The 16734-nt window shown below is 59.2% G+C and overlaps 1 protein-coding gene across 2 annotated transcripts in view; it reads left to right on the top strand.

The window, feature by feature from the left end:
- GRK5 (G protein-coupled receptor kinase 5) overlaps positions 1–15121 on the top strand; it is a gene marked incomplete at both ends in the record, with an annotated part of 178020 nt that extends 162899 nt beyond the window's left edge. Inside the window, 8 exons of one of the 2 annotated variants that reach the window (XM_084245747.1) lie at positions 132–322; positions 2521–2558; positions 5045–5134; positions 6850–7058; positions 10968–11105; positions 12012–12149; positions 12638–12769; positions 15023–15121. In XM_084245747.1, the coding sequence (XP_084101873.1) occupies positions 132–322; positions 2521–2558; positions 5045–5134; positions 6850–7058; positions 10968–11105; positions 12012–12149; positions 12638–12769; positions 15023–15121 (1035 nt within the window). Of the gene's footprint in view, positions 1–131; positions 323–2520; positions 2559–5044; positions 5135–6849; positions 7059–10967; positions 11106–12011; positions 12150–12637; positions 12860–15022 lie in introns of both variants that reach the window. The other variant, XM_084245746.1, reaches the window with a different exon arrangement.
- Between the last annotated feature and the right edge of the window lie 1613 nt (positions 15122–16734).

Raw genomic sequence — 16734 nt, 5'->3', positions numbered from 1 at the left:
CGGAGGCCGTCTGGGCGCAGCGGGTGCTGCAGCCCACAACGGGTCTCCCCTCACCCTTAAGCCCCCCGAGGAGGAAGAGCTGACGCGGTGGCAGTGGCCGCGGTGTCCCATGAGCTGTTTTGTGCTCCCAGGTCAACCTGGCCTATGCCTACGAGACCAAGGACGCGCTGTGCTTGGTGCTGACCATCATGAACGGGGGCGACCTGAAGTTCCACATCTACAACATGGGCAACCCCGGCTTCGAGGAGGAGCGAGCCCTGTTCTACGCGGCCGAGATCCTGTGCGGCCTGGAAGACCTCCACCGCGAGCACACGGTCTACAGGTGAGCCACGCTGGCCCAGGCGGGGCCCACGCAGCACCCTGGCGTGCGTGTCACTGCCTCCTGGAGAAGGTGCTAGAGTCGGGCAGGAGCCCCCTGGAGGCGAGGAGGGCAGGCCACCCCGGGGAGGCGAAGCCTGTGGTGTGGCCAATACTCCCTCGGGGCTGGCACGATGGCTATGGCCACCGGCCCCACCTCCCGGCTCCCGGGGATGCCAAGCCGGGCCTGGGCCTGCCGTGTGGGACCAGCCTCAGGAAGGCTCACCGCCCACAGGCAGGCATCCACACGCACCTTAGCACCTCCCACGCCGCGCTCTCCTCAAAGATTTAGAAAAGCTCTGCGCTCCCATGTTGAGTAAGTAGATCCCTGACACAGCTCGCCATGTGCTTGTCAAGGTTAACAGCGATATTTTGCAGTTGAACGGTCCCATCACACAGTTAAAGGTATCCAGTGGAATCTAATTGCTGTAGCGAAACGATTTCTACCATCATCCCTCTAAAAAATGCATGAAAAGCTCTTAATGGTGAGGAATTTTCTATCATTTTCTTCTCCACTCTCCTCCTCCCACACAGAATGTTGTTATATTTTTTGCCCAGAAGATTTTCATTGATTCCGTTCTCAAATAAATATAGGGATTCATATCATTTGGGGGATGTTTCCTCTGACCATTAAGCTCTAAAGGTTAAAATGATTTCTCCTGCCCCTTGCCATTGTAATTGTTATTTTTATCAGGACCCTGGAGCCAGGCGCCACATTCTGGGGTGGGGGGAGCCTGCTTTTCTCCTGTTGATTGGGGGGGAAGCTATTTAGAGAGAACAGGTGGAGGGGAGGTGCCTGAGGCTCCACGCCCAGGCATCATGACGCCAAGGCTCTAGAAATGTCCATCCTTGGACCAGCCCGTGGCCAGCACGTGGTCGCCTGCGCAGACCTGACACACACCCCCCGATCTGAGGCCTTTGCAGTGAGCTCTGGCAGAGCTCTCCAGAGAACCAAATTATGTTTTTGTTTTATTTTCATTCAAGTGAGATGAGAAGAGAGTCAGAAATTTCCCTAAGGATTAAAAAAAGAATCCTCTATTTGATTGCCTTTCACTTAAAAAAATAAAATAAAAAAGGGGGGGCCCCTCCCAGTTCCAGCTCTAGGGAGGAAGAGAGCAGGGTGCCTGCCTGGCCCCTCCCCTCGCCATGGCCTCTCTGTGGGTTTGGGCTCTGGCCTGTGCCCACCGGCCAGCTGTCTTTCCAACCCTGTGGCCACGGGTTTATTGACATGATGGCTCCTGCCCTTATTTGGGATTGTTAACATATCAAAAGAATGCAAATTTAAAAACAGCAACAAAAATATTTTGTAATAAATAACTACATTCAAACATCAATTATCACTCTGTGCGGTGCCTCCCCGGGCTCGGGTACATGAGCCACTCCCCAGGAGGACAGCTGCCTTCAGTTACATACACAAAGCCAGTTGGTTGGGATGGAGCCGCGATCCAGATGCCCGGTGGTGTCTGCCGGGTGGCTCAGCCTGGTTGCGCACGCTGCCCATTGGCTGTTCTTTGATCTGCGGAGAAGATCTTCCTAGTAGAACCAGACCCTTCTGCTGCCTCCCCGGGGAATGGAGAGGCTTATGATCCTGTCCTCAAAGAGAAGAGAGACCTGGGGCGGGGGTGGGGGTGGGGGGGTGTTGGCGGTGGCACCTCCTGCCAGGCTACTGGCTGGGCTTTCTTGCAGGCTGTAGCTCAGCCGAGTTGGGGGTGCCCATCCCAAAGAGGGTATTTCTCCTGGAGGTTGCCATCTTCTTCCTTCCGGCCTGATCCTACAGCTGATACTTGGTTCTAGTAGCTTCTTCATTGCTCTGCCTTCAGGGCAAGGGGCCTTCTGGGCCCCGGGGCCTTCTAGCCCCAAGGGTCTGTCAGCTCCCCAGCCAGTGGTCTCCTCCCCAGGGGTGTCATGTGGAGAGATGCCAGCACTGGCCTTCGCCTGACCTGCTGCCTGGTCACTCCCCAGGGTCGGGAAGATGCCTGTGGCCAACAGCAGCATTTGTTTTAAATTACTGGAAGCAGAGAAATTAGCCCAAGATTGTCTTGACCCAGGGACCAGGCAGCCTGAGCCAAGAGGTGGGAAGGAAACAGGCCTGCTTGGCCCGAGGGGTCGGCCCAGATGCCCCCCTCCCCCCATGCTCACTGGCCTCTGATCTTTCCCTTTCAGAGACTTGAAACCCGAAAACATCCTGTTGGATGACTACGGTAAGTTGGGGAGTCGCTGGGGTCCTTTCTGCTCTGAGGTGAGTGTCACGACCAGGAACAACCGATGGCCTCCAGAGGCCCGGGGGCATTGGCCTGGGACCTGGGGCTGTGGGCAGATGGGGTCCCTCCCTCTCCTCAGTAGAGAGGCCTTGGGGAAGGCGGCATCATGGAGAAGAACCCAGGTGTGTGGCATGGAGAAGCCAGGTGTGTGGAGTGAGTGGAGCTCAGTGAGGGTGCAGGATTCCGGAGATGCTGGCCAAACACTTCACTTTCATGCAGCTTCTCACACCTCATTTTCCTTGTTTGTGAAATGGAAACAGGGGTTCCTGCCCGGCCTGCTTCGGAGGGTGGAGGGTGTTGGTGAAGCTCTGACAAGATAGCTTGAGGGCAAATTGCTTTGTTAACTGTGGCCAACTACAAATGTGCTGGGTGTTGGACCCATGCTGTCACTGTCTCGTGTGTGCTGTGCATGTGTGTGCTCATTGCATGCTTGTGTGTGTGCATGTGCGTGTATGCACAGCTAATAAGAAAAACCATGGTGACCCCTCCCGGCCTCTCACCTCCAGGAGGTGGGTTGCACATCTTTTCTCTCACCAGCTCTTCTGTCTCCACAGAGGTCAGGGCCGCCTCCCCCACACGCATTTTACAGATGACGGGCTGCAGGGTGGGCACATGCCCAGATCACCCTGCAGTGGGGACAGAAACCAGGAGCCGGTCCCCCTGCAGCCTGGCCATCACCAGGCAGCCCAGGCAGAGGGGAGGTGTAGGGGAGGCAGTCATTGATGACCGGGGGAGAGGTTTGGGTGTCCGTGTCAGGCTCAGGCTAAGAACCCAGGCTTGCTGCCTGCTCTGACAGCCCCGGGGCCCACCACTGATCTGTTGCCCGGCAGCTGGAATCCTCATGCCCTGGTCCCATTCCTGCCATAGCCAGGGGATGCACACAGCTCCTGGCATCAGGGTTGCTGGATTCCAGGCTGTACAGCCCTGGGCAGGCCAGGAGGGGCAGTGTCCTCTCAGTTTTGGGGGGCCTGTCCTGGTTGGAAGCTCCACTTCCGCCCCCTGGTCTCCGTGGGGCCCCATGTCTGCTCTTCTCCTTGTGTCAAAGGGAGAACAACCTCTGAAGACCAACAAGGCAGGCCAGGGAGTGCCGCGGACCAGCACAGCAGTGAACGATGAGGCCGTCTCAGGGTTGAGAGACTGTGCAGGGTGGTCAGGGATTCGGTTAAAGAAATGACAAACAGACACACTTCAAGAGTGAAAATCTGAGTGTAATTTTATTTGAGTTGGTGACCAGTATTTATATGTTTTCTAAAAGCATAGGAATGGCGAACGTCAGTGAAGAAATCAGCTTGCTTATAGGTTTAGCTTATCATTGACAGGGCAGTGATTTACATCTGGACCCAGGCGCATTCCTAAGTAGTTAGGCTATTAATTTTTCTTTTTGTTTTATATGATTACTTTTTGTTTTAACTACTCACTATTACTATTAATTAACACGGGTGAATTTTACTTTTCACAATGTAATATTTTTATCATTTAGATTAATACAAACTAGGCTAAGTATACAACAGAGAAATTATTAAGCTAACAGTTCTATTAATACACAGAGTTTAGTAACGTTTCATTTGAATCAGCCTAGTTATTAGATTTCGTATGTTCTTTTTTAATCGGCAAACCAATGACCTTTTAAACAGAGAAAGAGAAAAGATTTTAGAGAGACAGTTGTATTAGAATAAAGTTTGTGGGTCTAAAGAAGGTGAGATAAGTTTCCCAGCGGACAGCATTCCTGTAGTGGCTTCTGGTGGTCGTTATCTTTCAACAGGCTTCCGTCTTATCTATGTCTTCAGGCGGTTTTTTTGCTGTTCTCCTCCTGCGCGCTGGTTACCCAGCCGGACCTAGGGATTCCTAGAGGTCACTGCAGGAGGAGGTGCAGCAAGTCAGGGGGTTTTGCTGTTCTCCCCCTGCGCGCTGGTTGCCCAGCCGGACCTAGGGACCGTGGCGCAAGCCATTAGCCCTAAGGGTCACTGCAGGGGGAGGTGCAGCAAGGGAGCTGCTTCCCAAAGCGCTTAGAGTTTTCCCCTTAAGCAGATTGTTGCAAATTGTCTGGAGAGTCTCACATTGTTTCCCATGAAGCAACCCCACATCTAGGCCAAGGGCTTTAAACTTCATGACCGTGGCCTCCAAGAAGATAGCCCATTAGGTCGTTTATGAGGCAGGTCAGCCGCTGTCCAGCCAAACCCACTTCCTTTTGCCTCTTTTATGTTTTTCTCCTACAAAGTGACCTATTAGGCCCTCCTGCCCCCGGGCTCCCCCAGGGGTCTCACAGTCTCCCTGAGAAGGTAGATTGGGGTTTCACTATTCCTGAGACAGATGAAAATGCCGAGAAGCTGTGTACTTGTCCAGGGGTGCCCAGCAGGTCTGTGACCTGGCCTGGGGGGCTGATGTCCACTTGACAAGGACCCCCTGACCTGCTCTCCCCCCCTCAGGCCACATTAGGATCTCGGACCTGGGCCTGGCCGTGAAGATCCCTGAGGGAGATCTGATCCGCGGCCGGGTGGGCACCGTCGGCTACATGGGTAAGTGTGGATGTGAACCCCCAGCCCTTGGGGGGGTGACTCCAGGGTGTGACTTGACTAAACCAAATCCTCTCACCACCACCCCCACCCTCCGACCCTCATGTCAAAGCCAAGCCACTCCTGAACTCTCTGAACAGGGCTGCAAGCACTATTGAAGGTGAACAGGGGTCTGGTGGGCTGGTGGACCACCTTTCCTGGAGACCCCGGGAGGAGGGAGGTATTAGGAAGGGCCCAGAAAGGACAGCAGAGTACCTGCTGCTTCACCAGAGGATTTTAGGTGGAGACCGGCTTTGAGCACCCCCCCTGACTCCCCTGGGTCTACCCTGAGACCTCCGTCCTGGGGGAGCAACACCTGGTTCCTGGAATCCCCCTTCCAAGTAGGGACTTCCCGTGGGTTCCTCCTGCACGCTCACACACACAGGTGCCCACTGCCCCTGGAGGCAGAGGACCCAGCAAGCTCTGGGGGTCGGGGACACTGTTGCCTCTGCTGGGCCCTTGCCAACGACACGTGAACAGGATTCTGTGTGTTGTCCTTGGTGCTGAGAGGAGCCTTTACAGATTGCATGACCTGGGAACCTGTGAGGTGTGTGGCCACGTGGGTGTGAGTGTGTATACCCATTTGAGTGCTGATGGATAGATGGTGCGTAGATGGAGAGAGAGGGTTGTTAATAAGATACTGATAGATGATAAAGCATTGATGGGTGGATGGATGGATGAATAGAGAGATAGTAGATAGATGACTGACACCTGCTAGATGAATGAGTGGTTAGGCAGATGGATGGACAGGTGGGTGAATAAATACATGGGTGGATGATGGATAATTGACAGGTGGTTAGGTGGGTGGAGAGGTAGATAGGTTGTGGATAATAGCTAACAGGTGGATGCATGAATGGATGGGTGGGTGGATGGGTGGATGGACAGGTGGGTGGATGGACAGAAGGGTAAATGGGTAGATGGACAGGTGGAGGGTGGATGGATAGGTTGAGGCGTAGATGGATGGATGGATGGATGGATGCACAGGTATGTCGATGGATAATAGTTAACAGGTAGTGGATGGATGGGTCAGTGATGGATGTGCTGAGCCTCTGTGTGCATCTGCATGGGTCTCCTCTGCGCGGTGCTGTATGAATCTGTCTGCAGGGCTTTGTGGCCTGCACACCAGCCATGTGGCTGCATTGCCTCTGATGTGTGTGGCCTGCCTGATGACATGGAAGTATCTTTCTTGCATTTCTGTGGTGACTCTATGATTCATTTTACCAAAGTTGTGGGGAAACCATAGTGAGAGGCAGTTTGAATTCCAGATAAATTTAAAAGCATCTTTAATTTAGGCAGACGTGCCTTCAGTCACTGAAGTGGGTGTGTGTGTGTGGCACCTACTGTGTGTCTGCTGTCATAGTGATTGTTGAGGATGCAGCAGTGAATAAGGCAGCTTCTGTTTTGGCGGGAGCGATGTCAAGGGAACAGGCTATTTCCACTCACCCTCCTCAGCTCCCCGAAGGACCAGAGAGGAGAGCAATCAGGGCAGGCTCCCTGCAGGAGGTGGTATTCAGGGCAGCTGGTAGGTAGGAATCAGCAGGGGGAAGAGTCTCCCAGTCGTGAAACCACTGGCCTTCTGTGAGCAGCACCATCACCCTGGGAGCAGGAGGCCGAGGCGTGTGCCAGGCTCTGCCCGGCACCACCTGTCTCTCACTGCCCTCACCCCCTCCTCTCCCTAGCTCCGGAGGTCCTGAACAACCAGAGGTACGGCCTGAGCCCTGACTACTGGGGTCTGGGCTGCCTCATCTACGAGATGATCGAGGGCCAGTCGCCGTTCCGCGGCCGCAAAGAGAAGGTGAAGCGGGAGGAGGTGGACCGCCGGGTCCTGGAGACGGAGGAGGCGTACTCCCCCAAGTTCTCCGAGGAGGCCAAGTCCATCTGCAAAATGGTGAGTCCTGGGCGCCGGCCGCTGCCCCGGGCGACGCCCTTCCTGCTCCCAGAACAGCAAACAGTTCGGAGAGGACGCGGTCCCGATGCGCTCGGGTGTGGGTGCCGAAGCCACCAAGCCAGGGGAGCAGAGCCCGGCGGTGGAGGGGGTGGTCGGTGTGGTCTCCAGGAGAAAACCTGGAGGTGGGGGACAGGAAGCCTGACAAGGGGAACTGTTGGAGACACCCTCACACCCAGCTTTGCTGGGGGGCATCAGCTGGCAGCGGAGGAAAGCGAAGATTCCACCTGCAGCCCAAATACAATGGAAGGGATCTTGGGCAAGCCCCTACCCTTGACCTTGGCCCCTGTCCCCTTAGACTCTGGATCCCCAGGCACCAGCTTGGGGGCAGCAGGTGGCAGGTGGTGGTGTTTTTGGTCTCTGGACATCTGATAACACTAAGTGGGAGCAGTAGCTGGGGCCCTCCAAGGCCACCCTTCTCAGCCGGGGCACCCCACCCAGGCCAGGCCTTGTGGAGGGTGGCCACTGGCCCTCAGCCTCCCAAGTCCTGCTTGGGCCCCAGGGCACTGCTCCCTTTGAGGCCGGGCACAAATGTGCTGGCCTCAGCACACCCTGCAGCTGCCCTCAGATGCCCGCCGCCTGGGGCAGGAGGGGCTTGAGCACCCACCACACGCCCTTGTGAGCCTGCAGGCTCCCCCCACCCCAGGCCCTGCTGCTCTGCAGCAGCCACTGCCCAGGCCAGCAATGCCTCCCGCCCCTAGGCCCTCTGGGCTGGAGCTCAAAGAACAGGCCTGGGGGCTGATTAAAAGCAGCGAAGCTTCTGCTTCCAGAAACCCCGAGGCTGCACTCTAGGGGCCCAGGACCCACCCCCAGGAGTCTCTCTCGAGCTGCTCCTGTACTTCCTCCCGCCAGCTTCAGTCTGGTGTCACAGGGCCACGGGAAAGAGGCTTTGGGCTCGAGCTGCCACCTGTCTAGTTCCCAAGGCAGAAGGACCATGGCTGCGGTGTTTGCGTGGGGAGGGGCGCTGAGGGAGAGATGCGAGGCCGCGGCCAGCTGCGCGGTGGCCAGTGTTTACAACCCCAGAGGCCCACGAGAGCCCAGCGGCCAGGGCTGGGGCTGGGAACAGGCGGAGCAAGGGAGCACAGTCTGGTACTCGGGAATCTTGGTTGCGCTTGTGTCCAGGTGAGGCATCCGTGGAGTGGGGCCAGATGGCAAGGGGTAGGGAGGTGAGAGCAGGTGAGGGTCGGGGATTCAGAGGTGCCGGACTTGAGAGCCCTTCACGAGGAGATGAGACCTGCCCAGTGGACAGTGGCCGAGGGTCCTCCCTGCCCGGCGGCCTCCACCAGGACCCAGGCGCGTCTTTCCCTCTGCTGCCCCCTGGTGGCCACCGAGGGAAAGGCGTGGCCAGTTCTGGGCTCCTGGGGGATCTGGCCTGGGGTACAAAGTGTCAGTCCCACCTTCCCTCGTCTTCTTCCCCTGGCTGACCAGCCAGAGGCCTCTGGCCTTGCTCCGTCTTCTTACCAATTACCTGGGGTTTGGGGGATTCTAGCCTTAGGCTTTCTCTGTGCGCCTAACCACAGCCCATCTGGTTGGGCAGCCAGGCTTGCCCTGTGCCCCACAATGGGTGTCAGCTCAGGGCACCGCTGGCCCTGTCAGGCATCCACGGAGGCTCTGGGTGCCCCATGCGGTTTCTAGGTTCTGGCAGCCCCAGCCCAGCCTGCCTAAGAAGGCCACCCCACAAGCAGCACCCCTGGGTGCTCTTCCTCCTTCCATGATGGTAGTTATGTTGTAGAGCAACCCCGATACAAAACGGGGTGCCTGGCTGTGGGTCCTCACCCGCGCGCTTAAAAGGACTTATCAATGCTCTACTGCAGGCGCACACGGAAGGTTAACAAAAGGTTTATTTACAAGGGAAGGGGAAATGAGGAAATGTACAGCTCAGGGAGAAAAGTGGGAGACAAAGTTTTAAATGCGTCCTACCCGATCCCCGATCTGGAATCCCAAAATGGCGCTCTCAGAGTTGGCCGCCAGCCAGGAGCGGTGAAGCCGGGAGGCGAGCGATCGCGAGCCAGAGAGCGCCCAAGGCCCACGTGTTTGGTTTTTATATCAACCTGGCTGCCCAACTCCACCCTCAGGCCCCAGCCACCCTCCCTTGGTGGTGATGGGATTTGTCTTTCCCAGAGTCTTGATGGCTTTAGTCTGGAGTGGGGGTGGGGTCCACAAAGCCTGCATGAGATTATCTCAGGACATCCTTTCCCCCTAACAGTTACGGATCCTCTCCATGGTCCCTGACCTTGGTTCCACCTCTCACAGGAATCTGTTCCTATCCCCAGCGCCCTCACTCCGGTCCTTCAGTCACTTGCATCTCATCTGTCCTCTCAGCCTGTCGCCAGCCTCCTCCTCCAGGAAGCCCACCCTTCCTGCTCCACTAGCCCCCATCACACCTGCTCTCGCTTCTCTTGGCGTGTACCTCACCTCACTGCCGCGCGTAGTAGTGTTTAGTTCAGCCTGCACAGAAACAGGTGAATGCTGGATTCACGGCCAAGATTTAACATGGAGAGATGTCCCGTAAGCCTGGATTTTCTGGCTTCTCTTGAAGAAAACAGAAGTCCTGGGCACTGGCCGACATTCCTGCCTGGAGGGAACCGATAAGCAGCCAGTGCAGCCCGCCCTGCCCATCCCGGCCTCTGTCGCCTGGTTTAGACCATTGTTGGCCAGGCCCTGCGGGCTTCGGGTCTGTGGCGAGGCTCAGCCCCCACCTGAGGAGCTTGCTGCGACAGGGAGGGGCCTGGGCCCAGCAGAGCCCAGTTCTTCTGTAGAAAGGCAAAGCCTGGAGAAGAGCTGCAGAGGCCACTGGGTAAAACAAGCCAGGCAGGGGTGGGCAGTGGGCCAAGGGGACATCATGAGGACTGACCCCATGGCTGTGGCCTGGTGCTTGCCCTCCTTTTGGTTCCTTTGTTGCAAGGGAGTCCCCCCGAGGAGTCTGCCTGCCTGGATTTTAGTCTCTCAGCAAATGCTCAGTAGATCCCAGCACGTAGGCTGTTGGTGCTGGGGGTGGGGTTGGGGGTGGGGGGGGGCCACACGCAGGGACCCGCACTGCGTGGTCATCTGGCCGCCCTCCCCGGTTCAGCCGGCCTGGCCCTCGCCGCTCTTCACAGCTCCATCCCCGGCCTCTCCTCACCCTCTGCGAACCTTCTTCCCTCTTGGTTCTGAGGACGCTTCTCTCCACCACATGCCTCCCCCCACCCGCTCCATGTTCTGGCCTGGCTTCGGCCCCTCTGCTTCTCTCCCTGACCGACCCCGACACCCTCACCCATAACTGGGTGCTCCCCATATAAGCCCTGGGTGTCCCTGCTGCCTCCCCGTGCCCCCTGATGAAAGCCCCTCCCCTAGAAGCCTCCCCCTCCCCCCGCCCTCCCTCCCCTCGCCCCCTGCAGGGCAGCCACGAGTCCCTGCCCCGCACCCCCTGTCTGTGTGGCCTCGAGGGCCGGAGCGTGATCTCTGTGGGTGCAGGTCCCGAGTCCTGAGGGTCAAGTCAGCGAGGAGACCTGCAGTTACAGTTTCGCCCATCGGTGCCTCCTTGTAGCAGAAGAGAGAGCACCAGATTCCCAAGCGGGGGGAAGCTCAGTGGGTCCCAGACCCTGGGCTCACAGCCCTGGGGAGACACAGGGCCCCCCGTTCCCCTGGGAGCCCTGGGCACTTAGGCACAGGGTGACTGCGGGACCACAAAGCCCACAGTGGCTCTGGGGGTGCCCCTGACACAGCCTGAGCAGAGGGGTGGCAGAGGGGCCCGGGGCTGCAGGCGTGTCGTGTGGCAGGTTGAACACAGGCTCCCCAAAGCCCCTCTGCCTCCCGCGTCCAGGCAGCAGGAGCGGCTGGGCAGCTGAGGCTCATGGGGTCTCCCTGTCACAGCTGCTCACCAAAGACGCGAAGCAGAGGCTGGGCTGCCAGGAGGAGGGGGCCGCGGAGGTCAAGAGACACCCCTTCTTCAGGAACATGAACTTCAAGCGCTTGGAAGCCGGGATGATGGACCCGCCCTTCGTTCCAGATGTGAGGACCCCCCCGCCCCGCCCGCCACCCTGTTGAGCCTGGTGGATGACCTTGAGCTTAGGAAGGTCCTCGTGGGCCCTGACCCAGGGGCGGAAACCATGGGCAGTGACAGGACATGTCACCAGGCCCGGGGGGCTCTCTGCTCCCAGTTTGGAGTCACCTCCCCTGCCCCCCAGGCTCCCTGAGCTCCTGGGAGTCTCCCCCACTGCCCTGGAACTCCTGAAGGGCAGGGCTGGCTGGGTGTTCTCTCTCTGTGCCCCCAGAGCGTGTTGGAGCTGGAAGGGATCACCCACATAACAGCAGGGGCTCATGGCTGCGGTGGCCGCCTGGCCCAGGGTTCGCTCCATCTGCAAGTGACTTTTCCAGGGCCCTGCGCCTCCCCGCTGGGCCCCTGGCCTTGGCTGGCTGGTGGCAGAGCCTGGGTGCTAAACCCCCAGTCCCCGGATCCCTGTCGTGGGCGAAGGGGCCGGAGGTACCCCCACAGAGCCAGCCGAGCGCCTCCTGGGATGTCTCCTGGGCTGCATGTCCCCGGGGGCCCCTCCAGGCCTGCCCTGGGGCCCAGGTTCATTCTCAACATGGGGGAGTGGACCGGGGGCCACACCGCCAGCCTCCTCCTACGGGGCGGTGTGGGGGCCTTTCTCCCTCCCGACCCAGTAGACTGTAGAGTATGTGGTGGGGCAGTGTGGTCCCCAGAGGTGCTGGGGTGCAGGAGTCGGGGCAGAGATGATCTTCTCCCACCATCTCAGGTCCAACCTGGGGGCGTGTGCGGGGCAACGGCCCCCCCAGAGCACTCGTCTTACCCCGGCTGGGCCCCCTCGGCACATCCAAGAGAGGGCGCAGGGGTTCTAGTGCAGGGTGGCTGGGGGGCTCGGGAAGACACCCCCTGCTCCCCTGTCCACCCCGCAGCCCCGGGCCGTGTACTGCAAGGACGTGCTGGACATAGAGCAGTTCTCCACCGTCAAGGGCGTCAACCTGGACCACACCGACGACGACTTCTACTCCAAGTTCTCCACGGGCTCCGTGCCCATCCCCTGGCAAAGCGAGGTGAGCCGGCGGGCAGCCGCGGTCAGGAGGCAGGGCCTGCTGGGCCGGCCCCATGTGGCCAGGCTGCCAGGGCCGAGAGGGGCCAGGAGGCGCCAGACAGGCCTCCCTGGGAAGACCCTGAGAGCTGGGGCGGCGGCTGAGTTGGGGAGTCAGAGCTGGAGCCGGTGGAATGGAAATGCAGGGCTGAACCAGGAGGGCCTGGGGCATGTCAGTGCAGGGCTTGCGTGGGGCCGGGGGTGCAGGGGTGCAATGCCAGGGGTGGGTTTGGCTGCTGTGACATGAACCCACCCCCTTGGACAGAGTATCTCCTCCGTGGAGCTGGAGGGTGGAGAGAGGCAGCCGGTGGGGTGTCGGGCCTCGGGCCCGGGGGACAGAGGGCGGGTGGAGGGCCTGGTCACACCAGCTCATCGCTGGGGTCGCTTTCCCCGGGAGGCGATGGCGCGGCCCCTCACGCTGCCCCCCGCCGTGTCTCTGCGTCCCTCCTCCAGATGATAGAGACAGAATGCTTCAAGGAGCTGAACATGTTTGGACCCAACGGTACCCTCTCGCCGGACCTGAACAGAAGTCACCCGCCGGAACCGCCGAAGAAAGGGCTGCTGCAGAGACTCTTCAAGCGTCAGGTGAGACCCGCCGTCCTGCCAGCTGCCCTGGCCTCAGCTCCAGGGACCGCGGGCCCAGCACCGCACTCAGCTGGGACCAGAGCAGCAGAGCTCGACCTCCTTGTGGGGCTCGGGCCTGGGGGCAGCAGCTGGAAGGGACAGCGCCTGTGAGACACGCCCTGAGCCCGCTGGCCGGTGGCACCCCTGGGCAGGAGGGAGGCCCGCGGAGCTTGCCCTGGATCAGGCTTCTTGGCCTTGCCCTGCGGTGGTTTGGGGTGTCTGAGTGGTGGGGGTCGTCCTGTGCACTTGTGGGGGAGGTGGAGCACCGTCCCCGGCTGCCCCACACCCCCTCCTGTGAGTCAGACATGTCTCCCGACATGGACCCTTGTCCCCTGCCTGAGCGCCTCTGCCTCGCAGGCCACCGTAAAGACTCAGGTGGTGCAGGTAAAGATGGAAGGTAATAAGCTGGCTCCTGGCCTGCGGCCCTCCCGTGGTGCTGTGCCCCCTGGCCCGCCGCGGCTGGCCCTGCAGAAAGGTTTGCTTCTCAGAGCCTGTCCCGATGAAGGGCGTGGCCCGGTGAAAGAGGCGCTGGAAGGCAGGCCCGCAAGAGTGGGGCCACAGGGATCCCTCACCCCTCCCTCACGCTCCCACCTCGAAGGTGGCCCTACAGCGCCCCCTCCTGGCCTGCCCTTCCGGAAGCCGCGGCCATGGGGTTCCCAGCCCAGAGCCTGGGAGACTGTCCGGGAAGTTCCTCCTTCCTCAAGGCCGAGCAGGCCAGGCAGGAACAGGGGCTGCTCGGCCCTGAGTGGAGTCCCAGCTCCTCCCTCTCTGATAACAGGGGTAAAAGGGGTTGGCCTTGGTGCTCTGAGATGCTTTTTTTGGGTATGTCTTATTTAATCTCCACAAAATCCTGGGCCTTCACTCACCAACATATGTTGAGTGTGCACTGTGTGCCCGCCTGTTCTCGAAGCACTTGAGATGCCTCATCACACCAAGCCGGACCCTCCTTCTGGGCTCGTAGTGTTTAAGGAAACGGAGGCTGAGGGGGGTGAGGGACCTTGCCCAAGGTGAGCCCCACACAGGATCTGGGAGAACAGGATGGGGAACCGGGATCAGGCACATGGACAGGAAATGCAGACTGAGGCCCACGTTTGCGGTTTTCTCTAAAAGTCTCCATCTAGGTTTCACATCCTATTCCGTAATAGACTCATGTTCACGTTCTTTTTTTTTTTTTTTTTTAAGATTTATTTATTTATTTATACAAGCACTGGGTACAGTCAGAAGCGCGGGAGGGTGAGAGGATTCACCAGAGCCAGAGCGGGGAGCAGAGCAGGCAGAAGGACCGAAGGACACTGCTGAGGGGAGCAGCGGGCGGCAGGAGAGGTCTGCGCGCCATGTGGGACCCTCCTCCGGTGGCCGGGGAGCAGCCGGGGATCGAACCGGCGCTGCAGAGGCTGCAGGCAGCTTCGCAACCCAGCGCTCAACCGCTGCGCCACCGGGGAGGCCCCATGTTCACGTTCTTTAAAAATATTTTTAAATGCTTCCCCAAGTGCAATTGAAGTTCCAGCAAGAAAGGGCTTCTCCCCTCCCCGCCTGGCCTGGATCCCCAGAACAGCCCGAGTTCAGATCCAGCCCTGAAGCTTGTCAGTCGTGTGGCCGCTTGCTGAGCCCCTCTCAGCCTCGGCTGCCCACCTGAAAGACAGGATGGACACAGCTGCTGTCCAGAGCTGGTGCGAGGACCCAGGAGGGGAGTTCATGCCGGCACCACCTCCCCCAAGGGAGCAGTGGATCGCCTCCCCCTCCTCCTGTGTGGTGATGGGCCCAGTGCCCCCCGGGTGCCAGGAGGAGCTGGCAGCACTTCACACAAGCAGCCGTTGTCCTCCTAACACGCGCACATGAGTGCTGTAGCTCACGTTCCCGGCCGCGCCAGAGCTGCTAGGAACCAGGTCACTCGGCCAAGGAAGGGGTGGCAGGTTAGGATAGAGACCTGAGCCTGCAGAGGTAGCCAGTGTAGACATTACAGGAGGGGCCGCCTCCTTCCTGCCTGTGGTGGTGGGGGGCGTCTTTTAACTCCATCGCTCTGGCAGGCACCCAGGGGTGGCCTGTGAGGTCTGCAGGGAGAGAATGCAAAAGGCAGTGCAAAGCAAGAGGAGGAGGTCAGCAGCCCCCGCCGTCTTTGGAGGCCCCGTGACAGGCCCTGCCTGACGCGAGGACTCACTTGCTTTCTCTTCATCTCTCTCTCTCCCTCCGTTCGCCTCACGGCCCGGCCCCCAGCATCAGAACAACTCCAAAAGTTCGCCCAATTCCAAGACCAATTTTAACCACCACATCAATTCAAACCATGTCAATTCAAACTCCACCGGAAGCAGCTAGTTTCAGCTCTGGCCTGGACGTCCACGGCAGGAGCAGCCCAGGCCCGTCCCCGGGCGGCGGAAGGTGACCAGGGGCTCGGCAGGAGGACGAGTCCCCGGGGGGGGCCGGGAAGGAGGCGGCCCCCCCCCCTACATCGGGCCTCGGGTTTCTCAAAGAGATTTCCACTCAGGTCAGTTTTCAGAGGCGGCCGTCAAGGCAGGTGGACCGGATTTGTCTCTGCGGAACCTTGCAATAGAAATCCAGTCGGATACGACAACTTGCACGTATTTTAATAGCGTCCTAACTAGAACTGAATTTTGTCTTTATTATTTTTAAAGAAAAGTTTTGTAAATTTCTCTATTGTCTCCGTTTACATTTTGTATATTTGTATTTAAATGAAAGTCAGACGTTGAGGGTGTATATTTTCTGTGCAGCCACTGTTAAGCCATGTGTTCTCAGACATCGGGGGGAGCAGGGGCGGGGGATTTACACAGGAAAAAAAAATGTGACTCAAGCCTTCCAGAGCCTCCAATGAGAAAACGTTTTTATTAAATGTAGACAATGATTCACCTTCCACCTTGAAGGACTGGTCGCGTCCATCCCTACCCCTGTCCTGGGCGCGGGTAACCCCAGGCACCCGGCTTGGACTTCACCCCCAGCCAGGGCGCCCCCGCGGGGCCGCTGTGCGCAAGGGGGTGCTCCTCCTGCTCTGGAGGCGGCTGGTGCTTGGCGCTGGGTACCGGGCGTCATCTGTCTCCCCCTTTCTCGGCAGGGGCTCGCTGCCAGAGCTGGTCTGTTTTCCAGAGACTTGTTGGGAGGAGTTTTTGTTTAATTCTGATTTTGAGACAAGTACAGCAAGGATAACAGGTCATCGCGGAGCCCCGAGTGTCCCAAACCCCAACAGCCTGTAGAAGCATCAGGAAAGATCCCAGGGGAGTCCAGGATGAGTCTGTGCTGGGGGCCGGTGGGTGCACAGGGTCACGGGCCCGAGAACTTCGCGAGGCCCCACAGATGCCCGGGCCTGATGGCACGGATCAGGTTGGCTCTCTAAGCAGCTGGGATGCCCCAGGAGAGGCTGGGACCCCAAAGAAGCTCAAGACTAACTCACTGTCGCTTCCCAGGAGAGCTGCGGCAGACGAGCTCTCCTTGGACATCTCAGTTTCCAGCACCCATAGCCCTGGGGGGGGGGCCTGCTGGCTACATCAGGCCAGGGGCTCTGAAGGCACCCCTGGGCCGGTTGAGCCCGGCCACCTGCTTCCAGGGAGCCTCGGCCTCCCCTGCTGCCTCCACAAGGGGACAAGGCCCTCGCCGCCCCTCTGGGACAGGGGGAGCCTGTGACCTCCCTACTCCCCTGCCTGGCCAGGTCAGCCGGGTCAACCAGAGTCTCAGCCACCCTAGGGTGGGTCCCATAGTACCCGCATCACCAGCTCCTGTTAAAATGCAGACTCCCAGGCTCCACCCCAAACCCAGAGAGCGGGAGTCTGTAGGAGCAGGGCCCTGGAATCTGCGGCTTTAGAAAGCTCGGAGGACCAGAGCGTGAAACCACTGCCCTGGCTGGGAGGAGGGGCGTGCTCCGGGGGTCATGTCCCCAAGGTGTTTCTCCGGGTGACCCCCAGCAGCTTTGGAGCCAGAGA

The sequence above is a fragment of the Talpa europaea genome (genome assembly GCF_964194135.1).
Source record: "Talpa europaea genome assembly, chromosome: 10".
NCBI classification, from domain to species: Eukaryota; Metazoa; Chordata; class Mammalia; order Eulipotyphla; family Talpidae; genus Talpa; species Talpa europaea.
Note: the sequence above shows the minus strand (reverse complement) of the source record. Positions and strands in the feature narration are given on the sequence as shown.